This window comes from Camarhynchus parvulus, chromosome 3, assembly GCF_901933205.1.
Source record: "Camarhynchus parvulus chromosome 3, STF_HiC, whole genome shotgun sequence".
In the NCBI taxonomy this organism is placed as follows: domain Eukaryota; kingdom Metazoa; phylum Chordata; class Aves; order Passeriformes; family Thraupidae; genus Camarhynchus; species Camarhynchus parvulus.
The window spans coordinates 14497628-14512169 of record NC_044573.1 but is presented as its reverse complement, the minus strand read 5'-3'; the positions used below and the strand labels follow the sequence as shown (position 1 = coordinate 14512169).

The following is a 14542-nucleotide window of genomic DNA, read 5'->3' as shown; positions in this document are numbered from 1 at the left end:
TAATAGGTGCTTGTCCCCTGCTAAGATGGTAATATTTAATGGAAGGCCCTCCTGGCGGCGATGAGTAACGTGATGGGCAACCATGGAGGCAATATCCTGTAGTACTCCTCTTTGTTGTGAAGTTAAGGATACTTTAGCAGCAGAGTCTGTACCCTTTAGAAGAGGTCACAGCTCCTCAAATGTTTGTTAGGAATGTCAATCACCGGGCGAAGCCATTGTAGATCTCCTAAAAGTTGCTGAGCATCGTGGAGTGTTTGAAGATCAACCATAATAGTGAGTTTTTGAGGCTGGATATGTTGGTCAGTAATTTTCCACCCTAGGTATTTCCAAGGGCTGTTTTCTTGCACCTTTTCTGCAGCAATTACTAGGCCCTGCTGATGGAGCTGTTGAGCCAATTACTGTTTTTGCTGTGGAGAAAATGGTGATGATTGAGCAAAGAGAATATCATCCATATAATGGTAAATTATGACTTCAGGCCATGCCTTTCGAATTGGCTGCAGGGCTGCATCAACATACAATTGGCAAAGAGTGGGCGAGCAACGGCTGCCCTGTGGAAGTACTGTCCATTCATATCTTTGTGCAGGCCCTTCTCGATTCAATGCAGGTAGGGTAAAAGCAAAACACTGTCTGCCTCATGCAAAGCAGTGGTGAAAAAGCAGTCCTTTAAATCAATAATGAGGAGGGACCATCCCTCAGGGAGCATTGCAGGATCAGGCAGTCCGGGCTGCAGAGCTCCCATACTATGCATCTGATCATTGACGGCGTGTAAATCATGCAGGAGCCGATATTTGCCAGACTTCTTTTTAATCACAAAAATAGGAGTATTCCAAGGACTAACAGATAGTCGGAGATGTCCTTGATTAAACTGCTCCTGTACCAGTTCATGTGCCTGAATGAGACTTTCCCTTTTTAAAGGCCATTGCTCAACCCACACCGGGTCTTTGTTTTCCATCGGAGTGGGATCGGGAAAGTCCATGCAATGGCCATCCCTATAAAGGGAGATCTGTAGTAAGGACCATTCCCAATTGTGCCAAAACATCCCAACCCAACAAGGCGTGGACACCCTCAGGGAGTGGTATTACAGAAACTGTACAAGTAACTGTACAAGTAATGATAATTTTCAGCAGAGGGGATTTCTGTGCAAGCATAAGTCCTCCCACTTCTGTGACTGTAGCAGTTGTGGCATGTGTGGGCCACTGGGGTGGCCATTTCTGCATCCCTATAATGCTAACGTCTGCACTGGTGTCTAGGAGTGCAACCAGGGTAAGGGTTTGACCCTGATACTGAACGTCAATATATTTTTTAGGATGATGCTTTAAATCCACTGTTAACAATGCCATTGTCCCTGTGGAACCAAAACCACCCTCACCACGCTGCCTTTTGTTAAGTGGCAAAACTCCTCCGGTGAGTTGAGGCAGTGGGATTAGCTGAGCGATCCAGGATCCAGCCAGAATAAACAGTGGTGGAAATAGCGTTTGTGCCATTATTTGTATTTCCCCTGTGTAATCAGCATCAATTAGTCCAACAAGTATTTTAAGTCCCAGCATACTAGTAGACGAGCGTCCAATTAATAAAGCTCCCACAGGCTGTCCGCCTGATGTAATTGGTCCTTTGATCCCCGTTGGGATACGTTGTGGCTTACAGTCTATTAAGGTGCAGTCTATTGAGGTTGCCAGGTCCAAGCCGAGGCTCCCACTGGTTGCAGGGCAGAGCGAGGAGGCATTTGTGCTGTTAAGGCACTCGGGTTCTGGTCCGCCACTTGTGTTGGAGCGCGGGGACCCTGAGGCGCGCTCACTTTTCTGTTTCCCGGAAAGCGCTGGGAGGCTGAATCGCTGTGTGTGTCAGACCTGCAACATCGGCACCACACGGCTTTCTTTGTACGCTCCTTTCACATATGCCCAGCGATTTCACAGCGGTGACAACGGAGTCGTGAAGGTCCTTGTCCTTGTGGCCGATTTATCGACGCTTGCGAGGAGGCAAGGGCAGCCAACACCTGACTCTGCATTGCTTGCGCTTGTTCCCTTAAACTCTTTCACCGCCTCTACTAACATAGCCTGCGGCCCCACCGGTATCTGTGCCATTCGTTCTAAAACTTGCTCAACAGTCCAAGTACCAGGGAGTGTAACAAGGATACCTCTAGTGGTGGAATTGCAATTCTGCAGGGCCCATTGTTTTAACAATGCTCCATGCATACATTCAGGGACCCCTGCTGTTTGAATAGCACTTGCCACTCTGTCAATAAACATCCCAAATGGCTTTTCTCTTCCCTGTTTGATTCCCATATATGAAGGAATACCCCCTGGGGATTTCACTCTATCGAGCCCTACCCGGGCTAATCTCATAGCTTCCCTCAATTTCTCCAGTCCGATCAGGGCTTGGGATTCGGTCCGCAAATATGCCTCCATCCCCATGAGCTCATCTAAGGTGATTTCATGCAACGGATCTCCAGGCTGTCTCTGCATAGCCACAGACTCTTGGCACGCAGCCTGCCAATGGGCATTGAACAACAACTGCTGGTGCTGGGTAAGCACTAGCTTCAAAAGGCTTTTAGTATCTGATGGCAACAAAATATTACCACCCCACAAATAATCCAACATCTGGCGGGTGCGCTTGCCATGTATACCACACTCACTCACAGTAGCATGGAGCTGTGCAAGCCATTTCCAATCTAAGGCAGTAATTGTTGCTTGCAAGCCTCCGGCCGGATTTGGCGCAAAAATTCCTGGGCAAGCTATCTCAAGCAAGGCATCAGCAGCTGTTCAATCGCCCGCGGCTATTGCGTCCCCTGCAATCTCTCTCCATGCCTTCCGCCTTTCATTAGCAATTCACTCTGCCTCTGAGTCAAACATTGCTGGTGTCTCTTCCTCCCTGTCTCCGCAAGCTAAAACTGAAGGGGAGGGGCAATCCCCCGCTACAAGTGGAGGCACTGAGGGAGCCAGCGAAGGTGCAGGGGGGGCGAGTGAAGCCGCAGGGGAGCCGTGGCGGGAGCAAGTGGAGCAGTCACCGCTGAGGTTGAACCTGCCGGCAAGAACACCGTGTTAGTAGCTGGAGGAAGGGGATAAGAACAGCTAGATGTAGGGGCCCCACCTCCCCTGCTGGCATTCCTAACCACGTGGAGGCTGCTTGTGCAGCCTTCTGTTCTGCCTTATGTTGTTTCAATGCATTAGTAACTGTCCACCACATCTTAGACAACTTTTTTGCAGTTTTACAATCATCTAACACAGCTTCCCACAACTTATCTCCAAATCTACACCATTCTGCTTCCTCAAAGACCTGGTTAGGGTCAGCAAAGCACCCTTTTGCTACCCCATACGCAAGCAATCCCGGGAGCTCTTTTCCCAGGTCAATACCCTTAAACCTCGCTTTTCTAAAAAGCATTTAAAAAGATCATACGCCGCTTGCCTATCCATACCTTAATCTAATCATCAGCGCTGTTGCAGCCTTGCAAGGCATCAGCAACATAAAGTCGGCAGAGACTCCTCGATAGGGTCGCTCAGGGCGCGGAACCAGCCAAGACTACTAGGTAGGGTTGTTCGAAGCCACCGAGACTCCTATATAGGGTCGCTCGGGGCAGAACCAGCTCTTTCGGTTCCCGGGCTGCTTCGGGACCGACACAGACTACACCAGACTGTGGCTCCAGCCCTTTTTTAGGGTCCAACCCTTTTTAGGGTCCCTGTTTGGGCGCCATTTGTCACGGCGAGGGAAGACTTGGGCTCTCAATATGAGTGATCAGCAAGCTTCGTTTATTGATTACAGCATCAGACCTTTATACAGTAAGATAATAAGCTAATACATATTCTGTAACCTAAGCAATCTCTTGGTTATTTTGTACATGTCAGCTCCACCTTTTGTTTACATTCCTTAAGAATTACATTCTCTTTTTCTCCTGCTTTTATTAACCACAGTATCTGTGCTCAAAGATACAGTGTCCTTGCTACATCAATAACTCAGATTAGCTGAATTCGGTACTTTCCAAGCTCTTCATGCATCTGGAGCATGTCTACATGACCCTTGTCACATAACCATTTCTCCACATGAAATAGTCAGTTCCAGCAGTAATTGTGTAGTGTTTACTTTAGGGATTTAAAGCCATGCAATAGCATTCCATAAAGTTGCTGCTAATGATGTAGTATTGATTATGATGGCTGCTGGCCTTACTAAATTTTTACTATATAGGCAACATGAAAGTTTGCTTCTTTATTTAAGAAGTGTGTTGTATAATTTTTACTAGTAGGTAGTGATGATGATTTCCCCTTCCCTCCTTTTAACCATGAGAAAAAATCCAGTCATCTTCTTTTCCCCAAAGACTCATTGAAGGGTTTGTCAAGAAACAGAATCCATTGCAGTTCTGAGTTGCTTTCTATCTTATCTGATATACCTTTTACCTGATGGATAGTAGCTTTTTATTATAGCCAAAAGATTGGCTTTCTCTTCCAAAGACCTATATGATGGCTCCAGCTGAGATGATTTTTGGCTTTTTTCATCAGGTTCTAAAGGGATTAGAGCATAAGATGGCTATAGCATCTCATCTATAATGTAGGATTACTCCTACCATTAGAAAGTTACTGTGTCACAACTTGGAGTAGCTGCTCTTAAATGCATAGTTTGGAAAAAGAAAAGAAAACAAAGATTGTGAGGAAAAAAAATTACCAAGCTGTATCTCATTGAAGACACATATTTAAAAATTTTTGATAGGGTGGAGCTTAACTAGATGAGATTGTATGGATAGTATTATTATGTAAACGGTCTAATTCTGCTATTATTAAGAAGAAATGGAAGATGGCAATTCTCAGGGATGTTTGAGCATTATTGTTCTTGAATACTGTACCAGAAACTTTATACTTAAATTGGGAAAGACTGATGCACTTAGTTGTCTGCTAAATAAGCTGTGGAAACTTCACCACAGCTCTTGTGCAAGAGAGGAGCAGGCCTGGTGAAAATCAGAGCAGTTTCTGGCTTCTCTGGATGGTGGCAATTGCCCCTTTGGAACACCTGCAGTGCCTGTTGTGCACTGGGAGATCCTCAGCACAGGGGCAGCCTTCCCATACCTTCCTCATACCTCCTTCTTCCAAGCCCCAGCACAGCCCTGCCTTCTCTGCTTTATGCCTGGATCATCTACACTTGCATAAAGAAGCTTGACATCCAGTTGCCTTCCACTGTTTTCCAGCAGGACTTTGATTTGAGCCGCATCTACTGTTCCTGTCTATGGAGCTAAGATGGGGTTAGGGATTTGTTTGCTTTGCCTTCATGGCTTTACCATGAGATGCTACTGTATCGTGTGTGCCATCTGCCTAATTGGCTCTTCCCTGAGGCTTTTTCCTTCTTCCTTGCTTCAGGAACAAGCCAGGAAGTGGTGATCCTCTGCTGAGTCTGTGTGTCATCTCTTATGCAGTAACTGAGTAACAGCTGGCTACTGGCTCTGTAGAAACCAGAAGGTGCATAATTCAATTTTCCCATTTTTGTTCATTTCTACTTGGGAATTCCCCTTGGGGATAGATTTGTCTCCTTGCTAACCACACTCGACAAAAAGAAACTGAGAGACCCACACACTGCAAAAGGATTCCAAGGAAGAATGGAAATCTTTGCTTGTGAAGGGTCACCAGAAAAGTGGCAGTAGGGTCACAGAATTAGCTTGCTCTAGGGAAGAAAACATTCTTGCCTTCCACGTTCAGTTTTGTGCTGACAAGTGTAAAAATCTCTAACTTTGCATATTTGACTTTCTGAAAACTGAGAAATGAGCTTGACTCATTTGTTTTTACCAGGCAAATTGTGTGTGACCTCAGCACCTTTCCTTTTCCTGTGTTGTTGCGGAGACAAAGTAGTAGGCAGCAGTGTACTTTTCCCTGATGCAGCTAGTGAGAAAGGACACATATCTCAAGGTGAGTTACAGTATTCCTCACCTGACTGCAAATTCCAAGATTACTGAAGTAACAAAATTGATCTAAATGTCATGTTACCCCTTGGTTTAATAGGAAATAATTAAGATCTTCACTGACATTATTAAAGGACGTGGGCTTGCTGTCTGGAGCATAAGAAGCTTCTTTTTAATCTCCAGTAAAAATGGACAGCCTTTCTCTGTTAATAAGTATTGCCTACAGCATGTAATTCCATGATCATGATGACTGTGCTTCTCCTTGTTCATCTCATTGGCAAATGACAGAGTCTGGGGTGATTTACACTGGAGGACTTGAGCTGAGGCAGATGAGCAGGCGTGGGTGGAATTCAGGGATGTGTTTGACTTGGTCACTGCTCTGCTTCAATTCCCAGGATGAACTGAACTGGAGGAGGAGTGAAGCTGCACAAGAGGAGCTGATTTGCTGCTCTTGTGCTGTTTCAGCCAGGAGAGGGGATGCTAGGGAAGTGGAGAGGGAGATCCATGGGTGTTGGAGCACTGCATGGGGGGGCAGGGTGGCTGTTGGTCATGGAATTTGGGCTGGGTTCTGTCCATCACATCACCTGTCCATCACCAGGAATTGTAGCCTGGTTGGGGAGTTCAGCACAGGACCTGGAAATCCAGGAATGTGCAATCCACCCTGGTGACTCCACAGTGTGTCCTGCCTCTGCTCACAGGAACAGGAACAGGTGATGGGACGTAGCACACAAGTGGCTTTACTAGCAGCTGTCAGCCAGGGGACTGAGCAGAGACATTCAGTGCTCAAATGCAAGAGCCCTTCATCACCTTCAGTGCTCTGCATTTGGCTGCCACAGCATCACAATGAGGCCTTGGCAGAGGGAATGATTTAGCTTCGGGAAATGGAGATTTATTTTAAAAAGTCCTTTACTGTAATATCTTCCTTCTCTCTGACTGCATCGTGGAGGCATCTGATTCTTATTATGGAGGAAGTAGCTGAGGCTGTCTGATACAATTCTTTTAAAATCAAAACATTCAAATTACCATCCAATGATTTTCACATTTCCAGGCATCCCTCCCGTCAGCATTAATTGCCCCCCTGCTGTTCCTGTTCCAAAACTATTTGCTCTTTCTGTATGCAGCCCTTGTTCACTGCTGCACTAAACCTTTGCTGCTTTGCAGTAAAAAAAGCTTCCACTTATGCAAATGGCATTAAATGAGTTTGAGAAAGTGATAAACAGTCACATTTATTGATTGCAACTGTTGGGGTTTAGTTTGTTATTTTACAGTTAATTTTGTAGAGGTAAAGGACTTTACAAATTCCCTTCTGGTGTCAATGAAGTAATACAGCACTCCCATAACAGTGTGTGGAAAGTGTGGTAGGGCCACCGAACCAAAGAGATAAGAGGGTCACATTCATCTAACGTCACAGTGTCCCTTTCCCCTGTGGCAGATCTCTCTCTCATCTTGAAATCTCACTGTACTTAGCAATTCTCCTATTTCAATTACTGTGTCTTTGGATGGCAGGTAAGTTTCATGCCCCCTTATTTCCTCTTCCTCTCTGGTTCTGACACATTATTATTCTTACCAGTGACTGCATGAGGCCTCCAAATTCCCATAGTGCCCAGAAGTAATTACAGACACATTACTGAGCAATCCCCACTGGTAGGCTGGGTCAAGTGCTTTATTTTTATCCAGGGCAGCTACCAAGGAGTGTTGTTGACTTTTGCTTCATGCAGCTACTTGCTGCGTGAGAAGACAGGAGTACTTCTGTCACCTGAGCATTTCAGCTGGGGGTGGGTCGTCTCCAACCCTGGAGTACCTGGTACCCAAGCAGGGTTGCTAGTGGTCAATATGGGAGGTACAAGGTCCTTGTGAAGGTAATGGATAAAGATAGAAAAAGCATGAGAAGTAAATGAGCACAGTTGGATTGTATCTTTGTCTGACACAGGGTTTGATGACCTGCAAGCATGTGCTGATCCTGGGGCTCCTGAACATGGCTACAAGACGCCCAGTGCAGGTGTTTTCTTTGAAAGTGTGGTGGTCCGGTTCCATTGCCAAGAAGGATATAGGCTCAATGGTACATCCAAAAAACTTTGTGTGAGACACTTTAATGGCTCCCTGAGCTGGAAACCCAGTGATAAACCTGTGTGCCTACAAGAAGGTAAGTTAGTTTTCTTCAAGCTGTTTGCCACATCAGTTCTCACTTGTCCTTGTACCATGTCTGTCTGTCTCTAGACAAAACACAACAGGCTGGAGTCCATTTCACTGTGTCTTGTTGGATACATACTTTAATTTTCCATCAATAATCCTCCTTTGTCAGTTAAATTTGTACCACAAGAGGCTGTGTGTATTGAAAGGAACATAAAGAAATGTGAAAATAGAATTTAACCTCCCTTTTTAACTAGCAACAAATTGATGCAGAGAGGAAAAACAACCTCCATTGTAAGTTAACTGTAACTACTTATTAAAGCTGCCCATTTAATATTCCTTTCTGCAATATTTTACTAGAAAAATACAATCAATTTCCAATGCTACTGCTCCTGCTAATCAGGAATTTTAAACAATAGTATTTGGTGATGTATGCATGAGTCAAGTAGCAAGATCGAATACACAGAGGCTGCAAAAGTTTAAAGCCAGGGTAGAAGTTTACTCTGAGATAATTCAGACTATTATGGCATAACCAATTTATTTTTATTGTATATTTGAAATTGTATTTGGTTTTAAATACTTAGGATGTTGCATTGCTTTCTTCTTCTAGGTCTTAGAGGCAGGATTGATTTGAATTTTATAACTGTAAATTTTGGCTAAAGTACACCCAAGCAGCACAAATTATTTATTTCTCCAAGTATATTAAAGATATAACCTGTCCTTATTGTTGACTTATTTTTGGTCAACAGAGCTATTAAAGTCAACAGACATGAAAAGTGTTGGTTAAATAAAGTGTTTACATTTTAGTGTTGTGACTTCTCCACTGAAGACATTAGTCATTGCCTCATTGTCTTCATGTTGGAGCAAGATAAATTCTACTTCAGGTTACCTTTCACCATTTAAAATAAATACATGGACTTTATTCAGAGGTAGTTGAAGACTTGTGTGGCTCACAAACACACTTACTGCATAGGATCATGCATCACTTAGTCTTTATAAAAACTGCAGGTACTTGTTTGTGATCCTGGGAGGTAAGTGTGAGAATCCTGTGCCAGGACAGGGATGTGTCATGACAGGGACAAGCACAGCCTGGGAAGACCACACTCAGGAGGTGGTGAAGGGAACAACCCTAAACAGTGGCCAGTGTGAAAGTGATGCATGAGAAAATGGAGAGAGTAGCCAGAGGCAGCTGGTAAGGAGTGCATGGGCTTTCAGGCAGCTGGCCTGTTGGCCGGAGAAATTTTGGTTAAATCCTGGACAAGTGTGAGGCCATGGGCTACAGAGCCATGAGGGACACAGTCGTGAGCTGTCTCATCAGGTGACAGCTGATGTCTAGAAATAAAGGCAGAGGGGTGCCAACAGCACCTCGTCGTATGGCCACATGGGTCAACTTCAAAGAAATAACCCAATGCCTTTAAAAATAACTATGTATGAAAATCATGCCCTCTTCTGTGACAGCCACTTTTCATAAATGACCTTGTCTCTCATCTCATGGTTATTTAAGAAAAAATACATACAGCGTGACGGCAGCCTGTGTCTAAATTGGCTGTTGGAACTACCAGAAAAAGCTTTAATGCTTGGAAATTCTGTTTCTTTAAGCACAGCAGGAAGCTAGGAATGTTGATGTGCATCTTTGAAATGTTGCCTGTATCATCCACTGCAGTTGTTAAAATAAGCATTAATGTTTTTTATTAAATATTCAAACCTCTTCCCTCAATCCCAGTGGAAATCCCTGGAGGAAGTTTCTGATCACAATGCCATCAGCAACAAAATTGCCATTAATGTCAGTGTGATCAACACTCGAACCAGGTGTTTTCAAAAAAGAAAGAAATTGGAAGATGAGAATGAGATGGATGATGTGGCAACAGTTGCTTTAGAGATAATAATTACTTTCCAGCATAGAACACTTAAAAAAGATTGCTAGCCAATGCTCTGATCAAGCAAAGCACTTAAGCTGGAGCATAACTGTAATTATGTGATTAGTCTTGTTAAAGTTCTTTGCTCAAAATAGGCAGATGCAAAGATGCTTCTTATTACTTGGACCAAACAGTAGGACCCTGATTTAGGATTTAGTGAATCAAGTGCTTAAGTACTTCCCTGATTAACATTATTATAATACCTCAGGTATTAGATTACAGCATTAATTCTTCTTTCCATTGCACAATAGCAGCACTGATTCAGAAGAAATACTAAGCAAAGGCTCAGTGGCAGTCCATGAGGCCTAGGCACTGGCTTAAGTGATTTTTAGACTGATCCTTCTGCACACTGGGTGCAGAATATTGAGAGAGGGCTATGGTAGAGAGGTGGACAGGGTAGAAACATGGCACATCTGGAGATGAGTTAAGAGAGAATTACAGCAGGGTTTGTGATTCTCAGCTGTCTAATGACATAAATAAAAGTTTTCATTGCAGAAGTTCTGTAATGATATATAGAAAGAAGTTTGAAATTTCTAGCAACTGCTAGAGAAGGGAGAAGTTGATGTTTTCCCATTCATCATCACCTATCACAAGGTGAAATAAACTTTATGCTGCACTTACCATTTATGGCGGGGGCTGGCTGCTCCGTGGGCTGTGGTATGCTCTACACACCTCTCATCCCAGCATATTTAAATATCAGGCAGTGCCCGCTGAGCTTGAACACTGAAAACACTGTACTTTGGAGTTCATTTACTCTCAGGAGTTTGGATTCAGAGAAGGATAACTTTATGTCTATATGTTATGTATGTTTAATTGTTGTTATGTGTTTCCTAGCACAATTTCTAATCACAAATGGATGCTATTTACCAAAGGAAGCAAAGCAACCTGTTTCAGAATGTGATTGATTTTAGATCTAATACGTTTGCCTAGAGCTCTTCACCCAATCTATTTGATTTTATAGGTCTGTCATGTCTTGTTAAGAGGCAGGAGATTCTAAGTGTGAGGACGAGAATGAAGTTTCATGACTTGGTGCCCAATAAATGCCCTGTCAAAAATCTGTATGCTTAGAGTTACGTTCTTATGTTGATCTACATCATGGTGTGACTGTACCTTTCATCAGCTCTAATACAGTTATGCACATAAATACGAAACCTCTGGGGTAGGAATTTTGTATTTACTGTTTAAGAGCAGTATGTCATGTTGTTCACATTTTAATCTAATTTTCTCCCACTGTGATAATGTGGCTGCTGAGGCTGTTGCCCTGCTTGGAACAAATGCTAGCTCTTTCCTGTGAGATTGAATCTAAATTTACAGTCTGCATGAAGATGGCAACGAAGCAAAGAGCTGTGTCCTCCTCTCTCTGTGCTTCTGCAGGCAGACACCTTGGAGATGTTTTCAGTGCCTCATTCTCCCACTGACAAGGATGATAAACCTGCACTGAAAGTAGTAGACTAGTACATGGTTTGGCTACAGCTTTCCTGTAGGACATTTAGCCCTCCATTTGCTTTGCCTTTGTCCCTGAGTCTATGAGATGACTGAAGTATTTTTATTTTTCCATCTCTTATCTGTCTTGCCCAGTGTTTGCTGATTCTTAACCCTGATTATGAGCACTCTGTGACATTTGTAACCAGGCCACAGCTCAATGGCCACCGATCTTCGGTGAAATCTCTCTGCACTTTTGAAATACCAGCAAAGACAATAAAAAGAAATGGTTATTTAATATGCACTAAAACACTGTGTTTGCCATCCACAGAACAATCCTAATAACACAGTACTATGGACTTAACACTAGTAAAAAAACCAAGGGACAATATTGCTCTTAAATGCTTACTTTGAAGAGAACAGAGTGTAGATATGCTGTCCCTGCATCAAACCAATTCTTCATGATATTCCTTTCATCCTTCCTCCCTGTTTCTTTCTGTTCCAGCCTGACAGTGGTGTGACTCGATGTAGTCAAGGCTAATTCAGAGATTTGTTAACAGTAATATACACAGGAGCACCAGACCTCTGCATTTGAATTTACATACAGGTAGCAAACAAAACAGTGCCAGAGCAGGGATTGGGCAGTTCTTCAATTGTACGCACTCCTACAGTGTTGTAAAGGTCCTTGACGTGTTTTGGACCAGCATCTGTCAGGGCAGTACTCCCAAGTAAATCCTACAAGCACCTTCTTGGATTAGCATGGACCAGGGATAATTTTTGGATGGGGCTCACCTGCAATAGATACAAGCCATCCCAGGCCGGGTGGTACCCATGCTGTCTAGGTCATGCCTTCCTTCTCAGTTGCTATTGTGGTCCAAGTGCTCTTGGGAGGAGGTAGGGTAATCTTTCTTTCCCCATGGGGTGGGGATCTTTCTTTCCCATGGGGTGGAAGGAACTGTTCTGAGAGGTTCTGCATGGTTTGCACCTGAGCAAAACACTCTATTGTTTAACAAATTTTATTCTTCAGACCAATCTTCTGTGATGGGGGATACACTTGGTTTGCTAAAGCCAAGAGTTCCTAATGTACAAATCTTCATGAAAGTTAGGACAAGGTGAGCTCTTGTGCTTGTCAGGCTGTTGAGCCTGTTGACTCTACACCACCTCTTTCTGCCCCTGCAAGATAAGAAATGTATCCTTTTGGCTGGCCCATTTTAATATTCACACAGTAGTTATAAGCAGATGATGTAAAACTGCCAGAAAGGAGTGTAAGTCCTTTGCTGCTCAATGCTGGATAAAGACCGTATATTCCCTTAAATGGTTTAGCAGCTTCCACGGATTTGCTGAGAAGGACTTAGAATAAAGTAGTTTATTTTTTAGGACAGAACATTTTAAAATTCAGTCACTTCCTTCTAGCTTTTCCAAGCAGAATTTGTGCCAGCTAATCCAGTTGTTTGTGGAGAGGTGGCTACTGCAGTTTATGCCTAAGTGCTAAATATGAATTCAGCCAGTGGGAAAGCATTTGCTTGCAAGGCATCAGGAAAAAGAGCTGTAATATTGTGGTCCATTGGTCTGGTGTTTAGCTGGGGCTTGTAATAAGCCTGTTATCAAAGTCAGCCAGGATGTGGCAGGTGGAGGACAGTGCAGTGAGCAACTTATCTCCGTTCTCTGCCAACACCTACCCGATTTAAGTGATCGAATCTACAGCTGTTCCTTGGAATAATAGGGATGGAGTTGCTGTGATAGATCATTGTTACAGAATCCATTTCCCCCACTTTGAAAGGGAAATCTCATGTTTTACTGCGCTATGTGTACACACACCATCTTTATTTGTATAGCAACAGAAAGACATTGTAGAAAGAGAGGGAGCTGTTCACTGACGTTATCTTCTGGCATCCATCTCCAGTCTCCTACTGTGTGGCTGCCAAGCAGGTACTCCATCTATTTCATCCCATCCTTGTGGGGTGCCCAGGACAGCCTCTTCATGACAGCATTTATGGCTTAGTGCAAGGCATTTCTTCTGAGGCATCCTCTGCTGTCTTCTCTGCTGATTAACTTTATAGTGAGAGAGAAAACTGTTCCATCTTTGAAAGTAATGTGTGCACCCTCGCCAGTGTATTTTACAACCTCCAGTTAAGGCATGGATCCTCCCAGACTTGTGCATTTATAAATAAATAAATTCCAAGAAAATGTCTTTCTGCAGTTTCTCACCCTGCCTGGCAGGCTGCCAGCCCTTCCTGCTACCAGCAGCAAGAGGCACCTACAGCAGCTGCCAAGAAGCTAAAACGTAATAAGAGAAATGGAAGAATTGTTAACTAATAATGTGCTCAGGCCCCGTACCAAAAAATTAGCTAGGTACAATGTATTTTAGAAACATCCCTGTGATGGGAAGGTACAAAGTATGTTTTAACTGGGGGAGGAACACTGTCCTCCTTCAGGTTAGTAAAATTTAGTGATGGAATCTCAGTTTGCCTAACTAAATAAAAACATTATTAAATACATTTACTCTTAGTAGTTTGTGAGTCCTCTGCTAAATGACAGTTTATCTTCCTTCTACTTGTGCTTTGAAATAAACAAGCTGTCACTATCACTTTGCTTAGTGCATACTAACAATTAAGTGCTAAATACAAATTTACCTTTGCCTCTTCCTCTTTAGCAAGAATTACTCATGAAAATGGCAGAAACTTTCTCTTCTATGCAAGTCTCAAGGGATTTTTTTCCTTAATAAATACAGTATTCCTAAATTAATATAATTGTCTCTCATGGTAGAGGTGTTGGGGGAATAAAACAGAGTAACACAGGCTTATAATATTTTTCTGTCTTTCTTGTGTTTGAAATACTTCTTGGGTTTTGATGCCTGGAAACTTTTATTACCATCTCTGTCATGGATTGACTGCTGGCAGACAAACAAAAATTTTCTCCCAATATTTAATCTTTCCCTGTCTTCTGTTTCATCTCATTTCATCTGACTTTGCATCTGTGATGAGGATGAACTTTAAGTCACCCAGATTATTCCCTCAGACCCTCTTGGCTTTTTTCTCAATTATTCAGTATTACTAGGGGATTTTCCCCCTGCTTCCACTTTCCACTTTGTACATCTTTAAGTGTTCTGAGTTTCATTCTGTATTTTGGTGTCTTTGGCGCTAGTACCTAGAGTGAAATATGTGACTGAGGTATGTGTCACAGACAGGCACTAGGGCCCATC

General features: G+C 43.2%; 1 protein-coding gene across 1 annotated transcript in view; it reads left to right on the top strand.

The window, feature by feature from the left end:
- The window catches only part of SUSD4 (sushi domain containing 4), a gene marked incomplete at its 5' end in the record, with an annotated part of 79375 nt that overhangs the window by 42342 nt on the left and 22491 nt on the right, over positions 1-14542 (top strand). Inside the window, one exon of the mRNA XM_030944250.1 lies at positions 7803-8015. Coding sequence (XP_030800110.1) covers positions 7803-8015 — 213 coding nt within the window. The remainder of the gene's footprint in view (positions 1-7802; positions 8016-14542) is intronic.